The sequence below is a fragment of the Mandrillus leucophaeus genome, unplaced genomic scaffold, assembly GCF_000951045.1.
Source record: "Mandrillus leucophaeus isolate KB7577 unplaced genomic scaffold, Mleu.le_1.0 Scaffold241, whole genome shotgun sequence".
In the NCBI taxonomy this organism is placed as follows: domain Eukaryota; kingdom Metazoa; phylum Chordata; class Mammalia; order Primates; family Cercopithecidae; genus Mandrillus; species Mandrillus leucophaeus.
In genome coordinates, this window is record NW_012102488.1 from 2683146 (window position 1) to 2705284 (window position 22139).

The following is a 22139-nucleotide window of genomic DNA, read 5'->3' on the forward strand; positions in this document are numbered from 1 at the left end:
CCCAAAGTGCTGGTATTACAGGCATGAACCACCGTGCCTGGCCTATAATCTCTTTTTAATGACAAAAATGTGCATACTTGTTCCAAGAAATACAAAACAATTTAGCAGTCTATGACAGAAAAAGTGATAGGCCCTCTTTCTACAAATACACATGCAAGGACTTATGTTTTATTTTGTTGTTGCAATTGCTTTTTATGAAAAATAAGGTGGCAGAAGGGGGAGGTCATGTTATTAATGTATTAATCACCTGTAGCAAACCCAAAATGCTCCTGGGACCAGGTGGGTAGTGTATCAGCATCATAGTAAATAATGTATTGTAATACATAATAAATGAATGAAGTGCCCCAGGATTTGCAAGTGAAACCAGAGGCAGTCTTCTTTTCCAGGAAGAAATGAGCTCACTCTTACTTTCCTTGAGACACATGGACCTTGGAGTCCACCTTTTGTTTCTCTGCTTTTGATAGAGACATGGAACAGTGCAATATTTTTCTTTTCTTTTCTTTTCTTTTTTTTTTTGCCGGGGTCGGCAGGGGACAGGGTCTCACTCTGTCACCCAGGGCTCAAAAGATCCTCCAATCTCAGCCTCCTGAGTAGCTGAGACCATAGGTGTGCAGCACTAAGCCCAGCTAATTTTTTGTATTTTTGGTAGAGACAGAGGGGTTAGCCATATTGCCCAGGCTGGTATCAAACTCCCGAGTTCAAACGATCCTCCAGCCTTGGCCTCCCAAAGTGCTAGGATTACAGGCGTAAGCCACTGTGCCTGACCGTATTTTTGCATTATATGAAAAACTACAGGCCAAGTGCAGTGGCTCATGCTTGTAATCATAGCACTTTGGGAGGCCAAGGCAAGGGGATTCCTTGAGGCCAAAAGTTCCAGACAGCCTGAACAAAAGAGAGACCTTATCTCTACAAAAAGTAGACCCTATCTCTACAAAAATTTAGCCAGGTGTGTGAAGTATGTAAAGTAATGTGTATTCTAATTAGATCGATTTAGCCATTCCACAATGTATACATATTTTAAAACAACATATTGTACACAATAAATGTGTACAATTTTTGTCAATTTAAAAAGTAAAGTTTTTTAAAAAGAAAGAAAAGCTGCAGTGCAAGGGCAATGATAATCGTAGCGACTGCAGCCTCAGTATCAAGGAGGCAGCAAGGAGTGGTTGTCATCCAAAAGGGACTGTGGAGGTGGAAGAATTCATACTTCATCCAAATGGGGTGGCCGCTCCTCAACTCTAGGATTTGGTACCCAGTAGGAATGGAGACCAAAAGTTACCAGAAATCTGGGTGTGTTTTAAATAAATTTAATAATTTTAATTTAATTTTTTTTGAGACAAAGTCTTGCTCTGTTGCCCAAGCTGGAGTGCAGAGGCGTGATCACAGGTCATTGGAGCTCCCAATTCCTGGGCTCAAATGATCCTGCCACCTTAGCCTCCTAAATAACTGGGACCATAGGTGCATGCCACCATTCCCAGCTATTTTTTTTTTTTTTTAAATTTTAGTAGAGACAAGGTCTTGCTATGTTGCCCAGGCTGGCCTTGAACTCCTAGTCTCAAGCAATCTTCCTACCTTGGCCTCCCAAAGTGTTGGGATTATAGGTGTGAGTCACTGCATCCAGTCAAATGTATGTTTTAAATCATATGACTCAAATCAAACCTAGCCATTAGCCAAATCATCCATCTTTAATGTTGGTGATATTAGCATGCCTGCCCCATTGTGTGCATGCTGTGTGGCTGTGTCGTACTGCACGGTTGGGCCCTATCATAATTGACTCTGCCACTCTCCATTGAAGGATGCTCAAGTGATATCCAGCCTCCAGCCCTCCTTTTACGTTTAGATTATTAGAAGGAGATTTATCGGATCAAGGGAAAAGAGTGTTTAAAATCTTGATGGACATTTTGGACAGATTTCTTCACCTAATTTCTCCTCTCTCATCAGCTACATGGTTCTGTCTTTTTCCTGTTTCTTCTTCCATGGAGCCTGTGCTTTTGTGTCAGGTCATCTCACATCCTTCTTGGAAGGGGGGAATGAGGCATGGGAAGGGAAGGAAGGTTCATAGATCTGCAAGGTCAGTCTCCTATTAGCCCAGCTGTTTCCTGACAGGGACAAGAGCCCTGGCCCTGGAGAACCCCTTGTCACTCTTGGAAAGGGTGACAAGGCCTCCTAGCCAGCTGCGTGACCCAGCCCTTTCTCTGCACAAGCTCAGCTGAGCCAGCAGGGCCTGTCTGAGCCCCTAGACCAACTGGAAGAGGAGATCCTGGTGGGAAAGGGGCTGCCCCTGGCCTCACTGAGGCCCCCATCATCTCTTGCTTACTGCTTACTGAGCCCCTGCCATGTGCCATGTCATTCTTTGACCATCACCACTGTCATCTCCCAAAAGAGTTGAGTGGCAGAGCTGGCATCCAAACCCCCACAGTTCCATACCCAAGTCTGCTCTGTTCCCATGGGGGTGCTGCCTCTCATGGTGAACTTCAAGGAAGACCCCGGCACCACATCTCCCATTTCCTCTGGGAAAGGACTATCATGTCTCCCGCCAAGTCCTGTGCCAGACTCAGGCTGGGTGATCTTGGGCAGCCATGACCTCCAGCCACCAGCCTTTTCCCACCTTCCTGAGGCTCCCAGAATGACCTTGCTAAACCCAGGTCTGACCTGCTCAAAAGCCCCCAACAGCTCTCATTGACCACAGGGAGATGTCTATACCATGGCTTCTAAGGCAGGCCCTCCCCAAGGGGCTCGCTTACCTTTCCCAACCTCAACACACACCTTTCCTTAGAGTCAACCTGAACTGCTCCCAGTTCCCTTTGGTTTCCTGCCTCTGTGTCTTTGCCCGTGCTGTGACTCTGCCTGCAATGCCCTTCCCTCCTCACACGTCCATACTTTACTGCCCTTCAAGGACTATGTGTTGCCTCCTCACTAAAGACTTCCATCCTTGAGCCTAATGGAGGATGGGGTCATGGTCGGGGCTGCCTCTTCCACCAGCTTGGAGCTCTGGAAGTCAGGTTCCCTCCTCTCTGAGTCCTGGCTACCAGCAGCAACCTGGCCCCGAGCAGAGGCCAGGGCCCTCTTCTTTGGGAAGAACGAGCTGACCTCTGCCCAACCCTAGTCCCAGGAGGGCTGGAGACCTCCAGTGACTGTGTCTGGAGGACCCAGGCCTTCATCTCTCCCCCACCTCACCCTTGCCCCCCAGAGTGGCCAATGAGGAGGGAGGACACGTTGTGCTTAAGCACAGAGACAGGCTCACAGAGCAGGTATCTCCTCCGGTGGGACACACCAGCCTGCTTTCCCATCCTGCACCCCTGAGAGACCTAGGTAGGGCCTGCCCTGCTCAGTGTCCTTCTGACCTGGGCCCACTACAGTTCAGTGGCCTCAGCCTTGGGTGCCAGCTGCCAAGCTCACTCCCGCCCTTGAGAGCTGAAAGAAGGGAAGACAGATGCATCTCCCACCCTGGGTTGCACAATCCTCCCCCATCTTCTCATGTCCATGTGTTCCCACTTGTGGGCTCTGCTCACACTGTGTCCTCTGCCAATATCCCTCTCTATAGAAGAAGGAGAAGTCTCTGGACAATGACTTAGAAGGGCTGGGCCTGGGTTTTAGCTACTGGCAAGGTGTGCCAAATGCAGGACAGAACAATCAGAAAGGGTTGCCCACAGCTGTTGAGCCTTGGACACTGGCCCTGCAACCCTGACCACATGCATGAGGCTGGAGCTGCAAGCCCTGGCCAGAGGTACGTAAGATTGCCTGCAGGAGCGCTGCTCAGTGGGAGTGCTCCCTGTAGGTGGTGACAGACGATTAGAGCCTCTCTGTTGCAGAGTTTGGAAGTGACTTGCAGAGATCAGGATAGCCAAGCTGAGATAATGGGGTGGTGGAAGTCACAGCATAGTGAGTGCAGTGCACAGAAGCAGGTGGTGGCAGCAAGGCAGGGAGGAGCTGAATTGCAACAATGCTGGTTGTTACCTGAGCAGGGAGCCAGGAAGGTCCATTCTTCCCATTCCCTGCTACCTCTTTCTTTTTTCTTTTATTTTCTTTCCTATTATTATTACTATTTTTTTTTTTTTTTTGAGACAGAGTCTTGCTCTGTCACCAGGTTGGAGTGCTGCGGCACGATCTTGGTTCACTGCAACCTCTGCCTCCTGGGTTTAAGCGATTCCCCTGCCTCAGCCTCCTGAGTAGCTGGGACTACAGGCACACACCACCATGCCCAGCTAATTTTTTGTATTTTAGTAGAGACAGGGTATCATCATGTTGGCCAGGCTGGTCTTGATCTCCTGACCTCATGATCTACCCACCTCGGCCTCCCAAAGTGGTGGGATTACAGGCGTGAGCCACCATTCCCGACCTCCTCCTAGCCTCTTTCTAAGCTTCTTTTCTTCCCTGCCTTTCCTCACAATAACCTGAAGCCATCTGAACTCATCTCCTAACCTCCCTCTCTCCCTGGGTTTCTCCCAAAAGGAAAGAACCTGAAGCAACAAAGATACAATCAGGCAAATAGACAATATCCACTGTCTGGAAGGTGCAGTGCAGTGCAAAACATGAACTGGTACAACTTTCTTGGGGACAACTGGCAATATATATCCAAAGGTTTAAAACAGAAACATCCTTGCACTTAGCAATCATACTTTCCGGAAGTTACTCAAGGGAAGCAATCATAGACATGTAGAGCGAGAATGTGGAGATGGATATCTGTACAGCTCCGTGTCTATTAGCAAAGCCATTGGAAACAACCCAAATGTCCAACAGGGGACTGGTCTCCTATTTGGTTCATTATGGTAGAGCCATATCATGGATTCCTATGCAGTCATTAAAATAAAGTACTAAAAGAATATTTAATGACATGTGGAAATGTTCACAGTATAACATTGAGTGAAAAGAGGACCAAAAAATGTGCATACGGAAATGCATAGACCACACTGAAAAGATCTGTGTTAACGTATTATTATTAAAAGGCTTAGCACATTGTAGGTATTCAAGACATCTCTCTCTCCCCTTTGTACCTAGACTCTGAGCTTCTGATGCAAGCACTGACCTTGCAATAAGTGTTTGCTGAAAGAATAAATCACATTAAACATGTGATGCTTCTAGCTGCATCAGGAATACAGGCAGAGACCTCAGCCAGGTGGGTCATCTTGGGAAGCTGGGGCAGGGAGTTCCCACACGCAGCATATCAGAGGTAGATGGTCCTTTTACAGATAAGAAAACTGAGTCCCAGAGTGGGCAGGGATGGCCAAGGTCATGGCAGAGTTAGGGGCAGAGTTGGGACTAGGCCTCAGTTGGTCCCGGCAGCTGCCTTGTGTCAGTAGCTGGCAGGCTGTTCAGTGAATGGAAGCTTGGGAGTCCAAAGTCTACTCTCCCCTGGATGGTGCAGGGGTGGAGAGTGTGCCCCAGTCCCCTGACTCTGCCACATGCTGGGCTGCTCAGAACCAAGCATGAGGGAGGGATATGAGTGGGCCCAGGTCTGCTGTGGCACCTCTCAGTCTGCCTCTCTGAAGGTGGTTTCCTGTGGGTAGGAGGGACTTAGGAAATCAGGATGATTGCCAGTCCTTAACATAGTCCTCATCTCCCCTTTGTGCCCCATCAACAGGGGTGCAACTATCAGCTCTGTCCCAAACTAAGATCACTGCTGCACTATCAGCCAAGAATAAGGCCAGGACACAATCAAGGTCTCTGTTGCCCAGCAAGGCATCCAGATCCCAGCAGCAGCTGACTCCAAAAGGCAACCAATGACTAGATCCAGAGCACAGTGGAGACCCCAGAAAGCTCACAGCCTGCTGCCAAGGCAGCACCACCAGCACACTGCCCGCCCACCAAGTGCCAAGTCAGCTGAGAGCCGGGGGTGGGCTTTCCCAGGCAAGGCTGGTACTCTCTGCCACCTCCCTCTCCCTCTCCCCCCTCTTCCTCCCTCTGCCACTTGTCTTGGCCTGACCCTGGCTTGTATCTTATCCATCCACCCTTTATGCTGGGGGCCACTGGGCAGGCAGGGAGCTGTGTTCTCTGGGGTTCTGGAATAAAGGCGTCTAAAGAGCAAAGGTAGTCACTCAATTAGCCGGGAAGGAGAACAACACAACAGCAGAGAGCAGGAGGCTGGGGCTGTTTTCTGTGGTCTGTGGGAAAGGCTGCAGGAAAGTAGCTTATTGTGCAGATGGAGGAATAACTGGTCCTGAGGAAGAGGTGGATCTCAGACCTCGAACAGATCTCTCTCCGAGAATGGTCCTGCAGGGCACCGACCCCAAAGGCCTTCCTCCAAAGGCCAGGCAGAGACCAGCCCCAGGAGGGGCCCTCTCTCCAACACGGGACCCTGAGCTGAGGGCCAGCCCAATGCAAGACACTCTTGGGGATACAGAAGAGGAAGAGGCCACATTGGCCCCAGGACATGCAGAGAGATGAGGACAAGACCTATCACAGAAGGGTCTGTCAGCTGTTGGGCAGTTCCTCTGTGCCCGAGGGGAGAGGGTCCCTGCAGCTGCCACTCCCAGCCTTCTCGACAGGGACTCAAGAGCTCTGAGTTCTGGCCACCACAGCAGAGTAACCCTGGGCAGACCCCTGGTCTCCCTGGGCCTCAGTTTCCCCATCTGAATTACAATTGGGGTGGACAAGATATTCTCTATACGCTCCTCCATGGTCATTATTTTAGCTTTTTAATCCTGCCTCTAGGATTCCACTTGTCCAGGCCTGGACCATCAGGGTAAGGGACCCAAGATGGGTTTTACCTGCCCCTGTAAAGGTGAGCACGCTCAGGAGACGTGCAGGAGACCTCAGGCTGGGTTTCCATCCACTGGAGAGAAGCCAGGTCTGAGCAAGAAGTCGGGCACCCCAGCCAGAAGCCCTGGGCTGACCTGCCCCAGACCTGTTCCACATGGCAGGGTCCCAGGAGGGGACACCCAGGCAGTGTCTGAGGCTGTCCAGGCAGGGGCTGGGTGGGTGCCTTGACCCCTGCGGAAAATGTTTCTCTAAGGACCCCCAGAGATTCCACTCGTTTTGGCTGGCAGGGCCAGGATTACCTGTTTCCATATCACGGAGAAGGAATCACCGGCACTCATTTCCTCTGAGCCTTGGAAAGCCTTTCCTGCCGGCCCCCACTCCCACCCCCATCAGAGGCTGCCGGGACAGGTAGGTCCCCTGCCTTCCACTATCCCAATGGCCTCCTCCTGCTACCCAGCCTCAAACTGTGAGCTTCTTGAGGACAAGGGTTGTATCGGGCTTCTTTCCGGCTCCCTAGCTCATAGCTCCAGCCTGAAACACCACCCCTTGCGACGTTTGAGAAGGGTGGGAGTGACAAACCGAGGGAGGCCCAGCAAATCCCTTGACCCACAAAGGGCTTCACTGGACTGGAGACAAGTGGGGCTGAGCACCTAGCTTCCCAATCTCAAAATCTCCTTAGTGTGTGTGGGAGTTTCCTAGGGAGAAAGCGGGTGGGGAGCCAGCCCTGGCCAGCACCTCCAGTAGTTTCATCCCCAGCAACTGCTCACCCCGGGTGCCCTTCCCTCTCTTTGGTCTTGATGCTGCCCTTCTCCAGCTGGGCTTCATGCTTAATATAGAGAGGCCTAGCAAGTAAAAAGTAATGTGTCTCCAGGGCCCAGCACAAGGCTGCCTTTGTGTGAAGGTCAGATTCCAGTGTCTCTGTGGCCGGACTTTGTGCAGCTGCTCCCTGTGAGTACAGCCATCAGGGCAGCTCAGAGCTCAGCCTGGGGACCAGAGCTCAGGACTTCAAACTTTTTGGGAGCTCAAAGAGATCTGGGAGCCTCCGAGGGCTCCAGAGTGAACCCTGATTCCTGTGTACAAGACTCCAAGAGCTCCCCAGAGGGGCTGCCAGGGGCTGCAGTTAGATGGAAGGGAGGCAGGGGCTGGCCAGACCTGGGAGGGCCAGACCTGGAAGACCAGACTGTGTGATGCCATCTAGGTCCCAAAGAGGCAGTGTGGCCAGTTAAGAGTTCCGCCTCTTACCGGTTGTATGACTCTGAGAAAATCACTAACCCTCTCTGAGCTCCATTTCCTCTACCAAATGGGAATGATACATATGCTTTCCCTGCTGCTGATATGAAGATAAAATGAAAGAATACAAGAAAGTCTCTTAGCACAGGACTTGGCTCTTATTCAGGGCACAACTGTGTGGGGAAGGAGGACTTTCAGCTCTCCTAATCCCACGAATCCCTCCTCCCCAACAGTCTTTGATAGGGATAGTTGCCTTTTCTCAATCTTATCAAAAGTGCTTTGTGAAAGGGCAGCTTCAAGACCCCTCCCAATCTGTGCCCAAGACCCCTCCCAATCTGTGCCCAAGACCCCTCCCAATCTGTGCCCAAGACCCCTCCCAATCTGTGCCCAATCCCCCTTCTTGCACAGAGACTAGAGCCCAGGGCTCCCAAGCTTCTGGGGAGTCAATGAGAAAGAGTCCAAGCTCCGCTCCAGGCCTGGCACGCGGTGGACACTCCATCCATGAGAAACTGGAACTCATCCACACTCTAGCGCAAAGGCTCCTCCTCCACCCCCAAGGACACCAGGGCTGCAGGAGAGGGTGCTGAGCAGAGCATGGCCCCCGAGCCAGGTCTGTGGGAGCCCATGATGCCTGCTCAGCACTGCCCTGGGAAGCACCTGGGATCCCTCGGTGGCCTCCGCTCTGGGGGCCTGCTGACAACCATGGTTCCTTCTTAGCCCCTCCCAAACTGCCCCTTTCTGCTTGTCACCAGCCCTGGAAGCTGAACTCCCAAAGGCAGAGCACTCAGTCCAGACCTCTAGGCCTAGAGGGAGCTTGCGGTTCTGAGGACAGCTGGAGGTCCTTCTAATGCAGGAGGCCCACTTTGCCCCCACAGCTCCCAGAGAGCAGCCCTCCTTCCTCAGCCTGTCCCTGCCCTTTACAGAGGACCTGTCTGCCCTCAGACTAGGGGTTCTTTGAGGGCAGGAAAGAAGATTGTCCATCTCAGTCTCCCTCACAGCCCAGCACACAGGATGGAGGATCCTGGGGCATGTCTATCTTGGCCGTCCCTGTCAGCTTCCCAAATTCCTGATACACTAGATCGTGATGACCTTGTCGCCTCCCCTGCAGTTGCCCACCCAGGCCCTGCCTCGCCATTAAACTCAGGGCCTTCTCCCTGCCCCCCATCTGGCCTCTGGCTGCTCAGATGCCTCTACTCCAGCCCTGTCTGAAGGCACCCTCTCTGGGACTCCCTCCCCTGCTTGTTTAAAACCTGCCCATGCTGCGTGTCTGCTGCTGCAAGGCTGCCAGACGACAGCCATTCAGATGAAGGCATTGAGGCCCACAGGGCTGGGGATTGTGTGTTTCTCCCTGGGGATGCCAGATGCTTTTCTGGGGCTCCAAGGGACACGGAGCCTCCCCCACGCTGGCTCTCTTCCTGCCCCTTGAATTGCAGGAATGCCAGTGCCATCACTCATGCTCAGGACTTGCTGAGCTCCAGGGTTTTTCTGTGGCCCAGGCTCCTGGTGCCAACACCTGCTCTTTGAGCACCCCAGAGAAGGGATTATAAAGTCTAGGGTGTCTGAGCCTAAGCGAGCTGGTGGGACCTGCTCCACGTGGCTCAGCAAGTCAGCGAGATGCCTTGGAATCCTGGGAGGATGAGCGTGGGAGGCTCCCTGGACCCAGCTGGCCCTATTCCTGGCCTCTCCCCGGTGTCTTTCAAACCATTCTCAGAAACCAGTTGATCCTCTTCTTGGCCCAGTCCCTTCTCCTTTATCTCTGAGGCGAGGGTGGGGGGCATGAGAGGAAACACCCACCCCTACAGTTCAGGCCAGATCCCTGCCAAAGCCACCCAAGACACACGGCCTGGGAGAGGGGCAGCTGACCTGGCGGCACTGACCCTCTGTGCTGGGTACCTATTGTTTTCTTTTTGTTTTTAAATTTCTGTTGTTGTTACAATGTTGTTGTGCAGCCAATAAAAGTGCACAAAAGCTGTATTATTGTTATCATTTTGATGACTCTTCAGAGTCAGAGTAAATAACTCTGCCTTCCTTAAGGCACCATTATTTGATGGTGAAGATCAAGAAAATAATATGTAATGTTTCAAGCCTCCAAAACAAACCTTTCTAGTCTGCACCTGTCTGCCTGCCCCTTGCCCCAGTTAACCAGGCCAAAAATCCCAAGGCATTGCTTATCTGGGCTTTCTCCTGTCCCTCAGCAACCCTGTGCTAGAGATCCAAGTTCCCAAGGCCTGGCCCCAGATGATGTCCTACCCATCTCTATCTCTGGCCTCTCTTCTTCCCAACTTGCTTGAAGAAGAAATCTCCCCCCCTCCCCTTTCCTTTCCATCACGCCTGGCCCTGATGGTGGCCATGAAGGAAGGGGCTTGGTGGAGTCCCTGGGAGCATGGAGACCAGTAAGATCCCCAGCTGCCCCTTCCCGCGGTTCTGTGTGGTGGTCCCCCACACCACCCACCCCTCCAACAGACCCAGCACAGTGCAGTTTCCCGCCCTGCCCCTCCCGGCAACCCCCAGCTGGCTTACCTGGAGCATCCCACTGGGCATTATTCACCTTCTCTGGCACTGAGAGCTTGAGAGCATGGTTCAGGGACTCTTTGGAGAGTGGCTGCCTGTCAGTCAGTGAGCTGGGGTGGTGAGGGGACCAGGAAAAACATTCATTAGAACGTGGGGGACTGGCCTGGGCTCAGGGACTCTGGCCTGGCACACATCTCAGCACACCCAGGGGGACACTGGCACCTCTGTCTCCCACAAATGCTGGGGCCATCCACAGAGGAGACCCCAGTGGGTCAAGGGACAAGACCTCAGTGGTTGTAGGGGCTAACCCTGCCCCCACCCAGCCTCCCTGTAGGCTCTGAGGGCTCGGGAGAAAGGGAAGTCAAGGCCTTCTGTGCTCTACTTCCTGGTGTGACCCTGGGCAAGTTCATGCCTCTCTCGGGGTCTCAGCGCCCCCATCTGGTTGAGGAAGGGGCTGAGGTCTGCACTGGAGGATTCTGAACACCACTCCTGGAGAGGGCAGACTTTTGGGGTGGGGCTGCCCCCACCTGTCACTCCCTGGACCCACCAGTCCCCACCCATGCCCAGAAACTCTGAGTGGGGCTGCAGGTGCTCATAGTGCTCTCAGGGGTCCCTATTCCGGCCCCCAGTGAGGGCCTCCCCTCTTCCATGGAGAAGACAGGAACAGGTCCAGGGAGACCTGAGGCCCGGGGATTTGTACCTTCACCCCTGACCCAGATCCCCTTTGCCTCCCAGGCTCAGTGACGCTGGCTAAAGGGTCTACCCTTCTGGCCAGCGCGAGTTTCATGGGTTTCTGGGCTTTCATTATCATTTCAGCCTGACTGCCCTTCAGCATCATTTTTCCTCAGGGCTCACCTGGCCAGACCTCAACCTCCTACATGGCTGAGCAGATGGATTTCAGTACACACTTCAGGACTGCAGCAAGATTACACAACTCCAGAGACATATTTCACAGTCAACAAATATGTAAACAGAATCCACTGGAGTTGTGCAGCATGCAACCTGTGCAGCTGGTCATGGTGTCCTGAGGGAAGGACCCTGGCTCCCGGGAGTCCTGTCTGTCTGTCAGTCAGGGTGGGGCCAGCCCCGTACCTGCCCAGTTCCCAGGAAGCTGGGCCAATTACCTGCTTCTCACATTCAGCCTTACTCCTTGTCGGCACTGCAGGTTCCGAACAAAACTAAGTTTGTGAACACACCCAGGCCCACCTGGCAGCAGTCTGTTTAAGAACCTGAGATAGGTTTTAAAGTGAAAGATATCAGAAGGTTAGGAAGGGAGGGGAATGGGGAGAAGGGGGATGATTGGGGAACCGAGGTGGCGCCGCTCTTGGGATATTTGTGAGCAAGGCCTGGGCCACAGGGCTGGAGCAGCCCTTCCATTGCTATGGCGACCCGCTCCCGGGAGGTTGTGGAAAAACTGAAGAGATGGCAACGCGTGCTTCCGGGGCGAGGTCTCCTGTGCCGGGCAGACAGAGGCGCCTGAATGCTGCAGAACTCGTCCTCCTGACTTCGGATCCTTGGTTACAGCTCTCTGGGATAGCCAGATAGAAGCTGCCTCCACTTTGGGCTGCAATGTTACCAAACGGCCCCTGAGCTCTGGGTTCAGGCAAACGAGGGACACGTACACTGCTAGGCTCAGGGGCCCACACTGTGATCATCTGGGGAAGACTGTGAACTTGGTTGGTGTCCCTGCCCCATCTCGGCCTGTGTCCTCAGAAGACGGTGGACAGCACCCCAGGTTAGAGTTAGCAGCTCTAATTAGCCTCTGAGATCACCAGCTGGGCAGCCACCTCCACATTAGCCAGGCAGGAGGCTGTCCTTGGCTGTAATGTCCCACCATCTGAACTGCTTCCTCACAAACAAACCTGTTTTTATATTCCTAATCAAAAGGTATGAGCAGCACTTCTCTCCCCACAGAAAATTAGCGTAAACTGGTTCTGGTTTTAAAATAGCTACACAAAGACTAAATGAAAAGACAGCCACCGAAGGAAGTCAAGGGTCAAGCGGACTTATTGTGATTAGAACCTTCTGTTTATAGGGAGGTTGAGGCTGTTGGCAGCACCTTCTTGCTGCGAGTGGGTGCCTTTTCCTGGAGGGCCAGCACCCAGTGCAGTGTCAAATTTCTTGTTGCTCAGACACTGATCTTGTCCAGCAGCCATGGTCAATGAGAGGGTGGACCCTGGCCCTCTGCCAGTATCAGTTTAACAAGAACATCTTGCTTATCCCTGTGGCTGGTCCAAGGCACTGATTCAACTCTCTATGCCCTATGCTTGCAGAATTTGGGGCACATGATTAAGAGAATGTCAAAACCTAATTTTCCAAATGAATTAAGCCTGATCTTTTCCTTCATTGGGGCCTTGAGAGGTAGTCCCTTTGAGGAGATGTCATCCACAATAGAATATGCTAAACCTCCAGTAACTTCCTGCTCACTCAGGGTTATAACCAGTAACAGGCTTTCCTGACCTGACCTGCCACACAGAAACAAGTGAAACTGCTCAGGCCATCTGCCTCTCCTCATTGTGACTGCTGTCTCACCCTCGTTGTTGTTGGTAATGGTCGTCTTTCAGTTTTTGTTTTGTATGTATGTATTTATTTATATTTTGCAGACAGGGTCTTGCTCTGTTGCCCAGGCTGGAGTGCAGGGGCACGGTCACCACTCACTGCAACCTCAAACTCCTAGGCTCAAGCAGTCCTCTCATCTCAGCTTCCTGAGTAGCTGGGACTACAGGCCCGCACCACCAAACCTGGCTAATTTTTGTATTTTTTGTAGAGACAGGGTCTTGTTATGTTGCCAAGGCTGGTCTCCAACTCCTGGGCTCAAGCAATCCTCCCGCCTTCGCTTCCTAAAATACTGGGATTACAGGCGTGAGCCACCATGCTCGGCCATTTTTTAGTTTTTCATCCTCTCCTCTGTGACTAGCAGTCACTTCTTGCTACTTTCAGTATGCTGGCTTCTAGCAATTCATCTCACTCCTACATTGCCATTTCTTTTTGTAGCAGAATAGAAAACAGCCAAGCTCGTTAGAACTGTAGGTTATATCGGGGGACATGTTCCACAATGGAACCTATCACGTTTTCCTTAAAGAAAAGAAGCTGAGGTTTGGGGATCTGCCCCTACTCTATCTTGACTCCTCAAAAACATTTTGGGCCCTACTCCTAATTCTTGCTGCTATTCCAGGAACGACAGGTGGCCATAAATGATTCTACAGGTGAGTTCACATTACTGTCATCATGATCATCATAAGCACGCCGAAGGTGATTAACCTATTATTCCTGTCATTCTGGAAAATTATGCTCCTTCTGGAAGGCAGTACTCCAGAGGTTGGCAAAAGTCACCTAACATGATTGAATGACAATAATGGTGGGAGAATGGCCTGAGGAGGCTGACTGGCTTCTGTTTGCATTTTGAATTTCCAAGAGGAAGAAGAGCCTACGACGGTGGCCCTCTTTCACCCGGATGAGAACAAGGATTCATTCTCTGACCTCAGCTCACATAAGCACACTTTAAGCTCATTGCCTTGCTCTCCTTTCTTTCACAGAAAACAAAAACACTTTATGAGCACCTACCCAGCAGCATGGGAACAAGAAAACAAAGGGCGTGTTTGAGCAAATATGATGTAAGATGTGTGTGGGGGGCAGAAGAGCCTGGGAGCGTCTGCACTGTGCCTTTCTCTTAACCATCTCTTGGTGGATTGGTGTCTCCTTACTCCTACCTTGCCAGAGGAGCTGATGGGAACCATGTGCACACAGAGCCTCCCAAGCCTCCTTCAGCTCCTCTTCCAGGAAGCCCTCCGAGATTTCCCCAACACCCTCTCACCCCTATGGACCTTGGACACTCAGGTTTGGGTTTCGACGGTCACACATGGCTTGAGAGCTGGGGCCACTTCTGATTCAGCTCTGTCCTCTGGCCATGAGTACTCACTGTTGGAGCTCAGCACATATTGGTTGGACCTAAACCTTCTCAAGTTGTCGCTATGTGTGAGACACAAAAATTGAGGAGGGCCCTCATTTCCCATGTGAACACTTCATGGATGAGGATCCGTTTCCTATTTATTTCTGTTGCCCTTTCTTCTCGCTCAGCCCTTAGCAGCCAGGCCACTGTTGTGTATGAAGTAGGTGCTCAATGAATGCTTTCTTGAAACAGGATAGCATCAAAGTTCACCAGTCTGTCTGTCTACTCGGGCACAACTCACTTTACTAGCTGTGTGGCCGAGTCACGGATCCTCTCTGGCCCTCGGTTTTCTGCCCATATCCTGTGGCTATTGCAAGAAGGTGATATATAAGAAGTGCTTAGTACGTAGTCAGCTGTCATCATTATTACTCATGAGCTTTCATGGACCTTTGGGGGCACAAGAAGAAAAAGATAACTTGGCAAGATTGAGAGGGTGACCGACAGAATGAAAAAACCCTAAACCCAAGTCTGGGGGTCCAGGTTCCGTGCCAACTACTTTCGCTGGGAGACTGGCTGGGGGCCGGGAGGCGGGGGAAGGTGGGCTCCTTGTTCCTTACACGGTCCTCATAATGGAGCTGGCAGACCTGAGCAGGAACACCTCTGGCATGGTGCCTGGGGGGTGGCTGCAATCTGTGAGCTCGCCCAGGAGAGAGCCAGAACCTCAGAGAACGTGTCACGGAGTCCCCCCGGGAGAGCCACAGCAGCCCCAGAGAGGCCCAGCTCCACCGGACCGCCCTGCAACAGAGATACAGCGTGAGTCACTGCTGGCAGCCTGGCTAGGCGAGGGGACAGCTGCCCTCTTTCCTGGCCATGACTCATCTGCTCCTGGGGTGGGACACCTGGCTGTAATTTACAGCCTGGCCTCGTAAGCCCACACCTTCAGATTCAAAGGAGAAAACCTTATAGCAGGTGGCTGCCTTGGGGATGTGGTCTCCATTCCCCATGGCCAACTAATTAACAAATAGCTAAAATCTCCAGGACTCCTGCTTTGCAGAGACTTCTGGCTACCATTCACCAGCCTTCCTGTCACTTCTGGTAGTTCTCACCTCTCTCTGCTCGGTGGGCAAAGCAGAACTGACTCCCCAATGGCTGGAGAATGTTCTCCATGGCAGGTGTTGCCTGACTAGTTCCCCATATCCTAACAACCCCAAACAGGGAGAAGAACAACGCCTCCTCCAAACCCCATAGTGCTAGTCACACAGGCCTGTGAACAGCCTGGTGCTCCCAATAGCAACAATATAGTCTGCAATGGCGATTCACGCTGGCTTCTCCATCACCCTGTGTGGCGGACTCCGCGTCGCCTGCTTCTCTTTAGTCTGCATGGACTGCCTCACCTCAAAGATCGGGCCTCTGGCAGCTCTCTCCTAATTCCCAATTCCCACCCTGAGGACCCCCATAGAGGACTCACGGTAGAGGGTGTGCCTGGGGGTCTGGCTGCCCCAGGGTGCTCACCTTCCTCCTTCTTGCACCTGGCAGGCACAGGGCTCAGCATCCCTTCTGCTCCCTCAGCTAAAGCATGCTGAGTATGGGAGCCAGAGGCTGTGGGTGCCCCAGGTTCCGGGTGATGAGGCAGTGGGGTTGGGCATGAGTGGGGACCCGCCCCAGCCTGCCTTAGGGCTGCAGTCGAGGTGTGGCCCCAGATACCTCTGACCTACCTGGCAAGGGACCCAGCTGCCCACCTGTGTGGCTCTTACAAAAGAAGGGCGGGAGGCAGGAGAAGGACCTGCCATTGCAGGCAAGAGACACAGTTTTTTGGCGGCCATCCTTGGCAGAGCCTTGGGAGACATGGCTCCTGCCACTGGGTCCCCCAGGGCTGGGCGAGAAGTGCGTCTTTTTGTTTGGTTTGGTTCTTTACTTTTCTTTACTAAGCACATGTACTATGCTGAGTGCCTTGGGTTGGCTTCTCCCATTCTCTCCATGGCCCTGCAATGCAGGTTTTATTAATAGTCACATTTTCCAAAAGAGATGATAGAACACTAAACTTGCTCAGTGTTGCCCAGGCAGCAAAAGGCAGAGCCAGCATTGTGAACAGGGGTCTCCATGGCCAGCTCTGAAGCCAAGATGCTATGTACACAAGGTTTACCCAGTATGTGCATGTCATAAAACTCAGCTAACCACCCCAGCTCCTCCCATTCCCTCTGGAGAGCCCCTATTCCATGGTTACAAATATCCCTGCATCTTGCCCTGTGCCTTCTAATACCCCCTTCACCCTCCACCTCCTCCTTCACTATAGGGACTAGCCAGGCTGTGGCAGCAGCCAGCCCCCACCAACACCTTCCTGCTTCCTGGAGTTTCCTGGGGGCTGTCCCTGGTGATCTGCCCACCTCTCAGCCCCCTTTCCCCCTTACGGAGCTCACATACTCCCTCATCTTTAATTATTACCTGCAAGCTACAACTCCCAAATTCCAAACTGCCTCTGGCATGAGGGGGGGTTAGGTGAGGTGAACAAATGGAGGCAGCCCTAGTCAGTGTTAGGGGGAAATTTTAAGCCCGAATTATTATTATTATTATTATTATTTGAGACAAAGTCTCACTCGGTTGCCTAGGCTGGAGTGCAGTGACCCAATCTCGGCTTCTTTCAGACTCCGTCTCCCAGGTTTAAATGATTCTCCTGCCTCAGCCTCCTGAGTAGCTGGGATTACAGGTGTGCACCACCACACTTGGCTAAGTTTTGTATTTTTAGTAGAGATGGGATTTTGGCCATGTTGGCTAGGCTGGTCTGGAACTCCTGACCTCAAGTGATCTGCCCACCTCGGCCTCCCAAAGTTCTGGGATTACAGGCGTGAGTCACCACACCCAGCCTCAGCCCTAATTTTAAGGCTAAGGGGCAGGGCACAGAGGCAGCAATTGGGACAGGGGTTGTTCAAAGTCCTCCACCTGTCAGATGGCAAATGACTGTCATATAGCTACCCTAAACTGATAGGTCAATGCCAGCACTCTAACTTCAAGAGAATTCTACCCTTCACCAAATTTCAATTCCATCTCAGCAATTCTTGCCTATTGCCACTTCAAGACACCCTGACAGTTTGACTCAAGTACTGGTCCTGAGCCTCTGATGCATTAGGAACCCTTTTGAGAAGCTGCTGGGAGCCCTCCCATAGACCCGCATCAAGGCACTTTGTACCCCCAATGCTCTCTTGCTGTTTTATGTTCTCACGGGACTTTGGAAGCCCATGCTATACTAACAACCCCAATCCTACTGAATCCCAGGAAGGAATTCAGACCTCTCCTTTGTCCTGAAGAGTTAAAGATGAACTTGTTTCTCTTCTCCCCCTCCCTCTCTTCTGGTGAGGGCTGAGCCATGATGTTAATGAATGGAGTTGTCACTGATACTTGACGTTGGTAGAGAGTGACAACAGAAATGTCCTCAAATGTCCTTCACGGCTAGCTCTGGAATCACAGTGTCCAAATTGATGAGGTTTGAAAATCTCAACAGTGGCCGGGCTCGGTGGCTCATGCTTATAATCCCAGCATTTTGGGAGGCCGAGGCGGGCAGATCACCTGAGGTCAAGAGTTTGAGACCAACCTGGCCAACATGGTGAAACCTTGTCTTTACTAAAAACACAAAATTAGCTGGGCGTGGTGGTGCATGCCTGTAATCCCTGCTACTTGGGTGGCTGAGGCAGGAAAATTGCTTGAACCTGGGAGGCAGAGGTTCCAGTGAGCCGAGATTGTACCATTGCACTCCAGCCTGGGCAAAAAGAGCGAAACTCGAAAGAAAGACAGAAAGAAAGAAATAAAGAAAAGAAAGAAAAAAAGGAAGGAAACCTCAACAGTTATTACGCCAGCGCATGGCTCATTCCAAGGTTAGAAAGGCTTGGGAAATGTGTTATCTACTCTTTTCGTCTCCTTACAAAACCCAGTAGCTGACCTGCTGTGGTAGAGCCGCCTATGACACTCTTCAGACCTCACCTCCTCTGGGAGGGACCTCAGCCCTCATGCTTCTTCCTGGAGCTGCCCTGGCTGATATCCTCCCAAGGCACTTAGCATTTAGAAACTGGATATTGTTTTTTTATAAAACATAATGGCCTGTCATGAAATAAAAATATTAATAAGCCCTTATTCCCAAAGTTGGAATTGATTTCTCCCTGCCCCAGTGACTGACAGTTCCCTGAGGATCCTCCCTCCTTCTATGAGTATTGATTTAGCACCTCTTCTGTGCCAGATGTTGCATGGGACAAAGGGGTAAACTGACAAAAATGGAAATGGTCCCTGCTTCAAAGATTTAGAGATGATGGGATCGATTAACAAAGATGCATTCTTTGCAGGGTTGCTGGGCCCAGGCTTGGGGAGGGGGTATAATGATGCTAAAGGAAGAAAGCTAGCAAGGAGTAAAGGTCTGATTATTTCACGGGAGACAGTGTGGGAGGCTAGTGCAGAGGAGAGGAGTCAAGGCCAAGGTGATAGACGTGGGCTGTAGACCATCTCCAGTCTTGGTTTTCCAGCTCACATGGGTGGGGTTTTGGGTGAGCAGAGATCTGCTAGGGACGTATAATCTTTCAGAAAGGTTGAGGGCAGGGGTGGTTTAAGATATATCCCCTTGAATCCACCAGAAAGAACATATTTGGAGCAGGTACCCTGGAGCCCTTGACTGACTAAAGCCCCCAGCCCAAGACCCCAATGGAAGTGTGTTTGCTGAGAGGCCTCAGTCCCCAAGGCTCATCTCAGCTCCACCTTGGCTCCTGCCTGGGTGGGTGGGGCAGCCCAGCCAGCTCACCTCTTACCCAATTGGCAGTGCTCATAGTGTCCAACTCTGTCATGCCAAATCCCACAGCCTGCTGTATACAAATAAATGTGTCAGACATCAAGTTCCACTCCAGAGCCCTAAAGGAGTTGGTAAGCAGCCTGGCTGTACCCAAGACAAAGTTCTCTGGGCACCAGAACATCAGAACATCTGGCTTCTAGCCCAGGCTCTGTTTCAGTTTTGTGACCTTGGGCAAGTCCATGGTTCTTTCCAGGACTCTGTTTCATCAGATGTCACAGATAAAGGGCCTTGTCATTTTCTATCTGTGACTGGTCATCTAGGGCTCTAGGCTGGAATCCTGCTGCATCAGGTAGGGACAAGGCTGCAAAGTTGGGTATTGCCAGGCTCCCAGGCCCAAGGGGGCAGAAGAAAACCAGACAGGAATAATCACAGTACTAGCTAGTAACTAACACATACCCAGCACTGCGTGTCAGGCAATGTTTCATGCAGCTTACACATGCAATCTTTGTAACAGCCCAATGAGGTACTATCACCACCCTCGATTTACAGATGAGGAAACTGAGATACAGAAAAATTATGGAAATTGCCAAGGTCCTTTGGTTAGCAGAGTCAGAATATAAACTTGGGCAAGTGGGTTCCAGAGTTTATGCTCCTAATAAGCCAGCCATACCCAATAGTCTCAGGCCTATTGGGTGACTGGGGTGGAGCAGGATAGGGACAAAGAATGGAGAGGTATAGAGAGTGAGGCACTTCAGGGTCCTCTAAACCCCTGCATCCAACCATTCATCCATCGACCCTTTTGGAAAATGTTTTATATAAACAATGTGCATATATTAAATCATAATCCAGGTGTTTTCATATGTTGTATTGATGACAGACACAGAGAATGGCCAGTTGGTGGTTTTGGTCACCACAAGGAGGGCAGTGTGATGCTCAAAGCTGACATAATTCCAGCCCAAAGCAAAGGCTACTAGAAAATTACCATCTCCCCATTGCTTGTCATTTTTATTTGAAGTACCACAAGTGTGACTTTAGGTACTCCTCTCCTAGGAGGGCCTTACTTAACCCATCTGTAAAATGGGGGAAGGGTGCATGGGACGGCCTATAAGTCCCAGCTCTCATGATAGGTGATTCTCTACCTTTCTTCCAGGGAGATGAGAAGAAGAAAGAACCCTGCCTATTCCTCAGACTCCAGAGGAACTTTATGGGGGTGGGGGTGAGGGTAGGGGTGAAGCTGGGGTGAGGCTTCCACCAGTGGGGGCATTGTGCTCTGCAGTGGGCTAGTTCTGGCTCACAGACTTGCTCCCTGCCATGGAGGAGCCCAGGGTTTAAAGAGGAAGATAAAGAAACACATCCACAGCCTGTATAAGTAAGAGGCAGCTCTGAACATGGCAGGCAAAGGGGTCAGGCAGTGGGGACACAGAGCAGAAGGAGCCTGGCCTTTTAGGGGAATATTATTTCACTTTTTAAAAAGTGAGAACTAACATTTGATGGGCACTTAGTATGTGCCAGGCACTGTTCCAATTGCTTTACACAAATTAATTCATTTGATTATCTCTATCAAGTGGGTGCTGAATTATAATCCCTATTTTATGGGGAAATGGAAGCATAGAGATATGAAGCAACTTGCTAAAGGTTATACAGTTAGTAATGGGGATGGTTGAGTTTCAAATCGAGGCAATCTAACTTCAGATTGCATCTCCTTTTTTTTTTTGAGATGGAGTATCGCTCTGTTGCCTAGGCTGGAGTGCAGTGGCGCGATCTCAGCTCACCGCAACCTCTGCCTCCCAGGTTTAAGCAATTCTCCTGCCTCAGCCTCCCAAATAGCTGGGATCACAGGTGCCCACCATCATGACTGGCTAATTTTTGTATTTTTAGTACAGGTGGGGTTTCACCACGTTGGCCAGGCTGGTCTTGAACTCCTGACCTCAGGTAATCTGCCCATCTCGGCCTCCCAAAGTGCTGGGATTACAGGCATGAGCCACTGCACTGAGCAGCATCTTCTTAACCACTACCATATGCACTGCCTAAATTTAGGTGAAGCTCTATGAGGTCCTTGGCACCTCTCCATACAGCTCAGCAACACAGGATTTCCTAGGAAGCAATTGACTGGAATTGCTTAGCAGAGTGGCTAAGATACTTGGTTATTGTGCATGTATTTTTACTTGGTTATTGTGCATGGTGGTGTGTACCTGTGATCCCAGCTACTTGGGAGGCTGAGGAAGGAGAATCGCTTGAACCTGGGAGGGGAGGTTGCAGTGAGCCGAGATTGTGCCACTACATTCCAGCCTGGGTGACAGAGTAAGGCTTTGTCTCAAAAAAAAAAAAAAAAAAAGTGAACTTGAAGACAAAATAGTAGAAATTATTCAATCCAAAAGGTAGAGAGAAAAAACTGTTTTTAACTTGAACAGCACAAAACATTGTTGAATGAAATTAAGGAAGACCTAAATAAATGGAAAGATGTCTCATGATCAAGAGACTTAATATTGTTAAGACGGTAATGCTCTCCAAATTTATCCACAGGTCAACACAATTCTTATCAAAATCCTAGCTGGCTTCTTTGCAGAAATTGACAAGCTAGTCCTAAAATTTGTATAAAAATTCAAGAGACCTGGCTGGGCGCCATGGCTGATGCCTGTAATCCCAGCACTTTGAGAAGCTAAGGCAGGTGGATCACGAGGTCAGGAGATCGAGACCATTCCTGGCTAACACGGTGAAACTCTGTCTCTACTAAAAATACAAAAAATTAGCCGGGCATGGTGGCGGGGGCCTGTAGTCCCAGCTACTCAGAAGGTTGAGGCAGGAGAATGGCGTGAACCCGGAAGGCGGAGCATGCAGTGAGCTGAGATCACACCACTGCACTCCAGAATCTGGGTAACAGAGTGAGACTGTGTCTCAAAAAACAAACAAAAGATTCAAGAGACCTAAAATAGTCAAAACATTCTTGAAAAAGAACAAAGTTGAAGGATTTGCACTTCCTGATTTGAAAACATATTTAAAACGTACAGTAATTAAGACAATAAGGTACTGGCATAAGGACAGACA

General features: G+C 50.9%; 1 protein-coding gene across 3 annotated transcripts in view; it reads right to left on the bottom strand.

Annotated features, from left to right (window-relative positions):
* The window catches only part of ACSBG1 (acyl-CoA synthetase bubblegum family member 1), a 67567-nt gene that overhangs the window by 30382 nt on the left and 15046 nt on the right, over window positions 1-22139 (bottom strand). For 2 of the 3 annotated variants that reach the window (XM_011982696.1, XM_011982694.1), the window contains exon 2: window positions 10450-10550. In XM_011982696.1, the coding sequence (XP_011838086.1) occupies window positions 10450-10550 (101 nt within the window). Of the gene's footprint in view, window positions 1-10449; window positions 10551-11564; window positions 11670-14946; window positions 15125-15841; window positions 15908-22139 lie in introns of those variants that run through there. The other variant, XM_011982693.1, reaches the window with a different exon arrangement.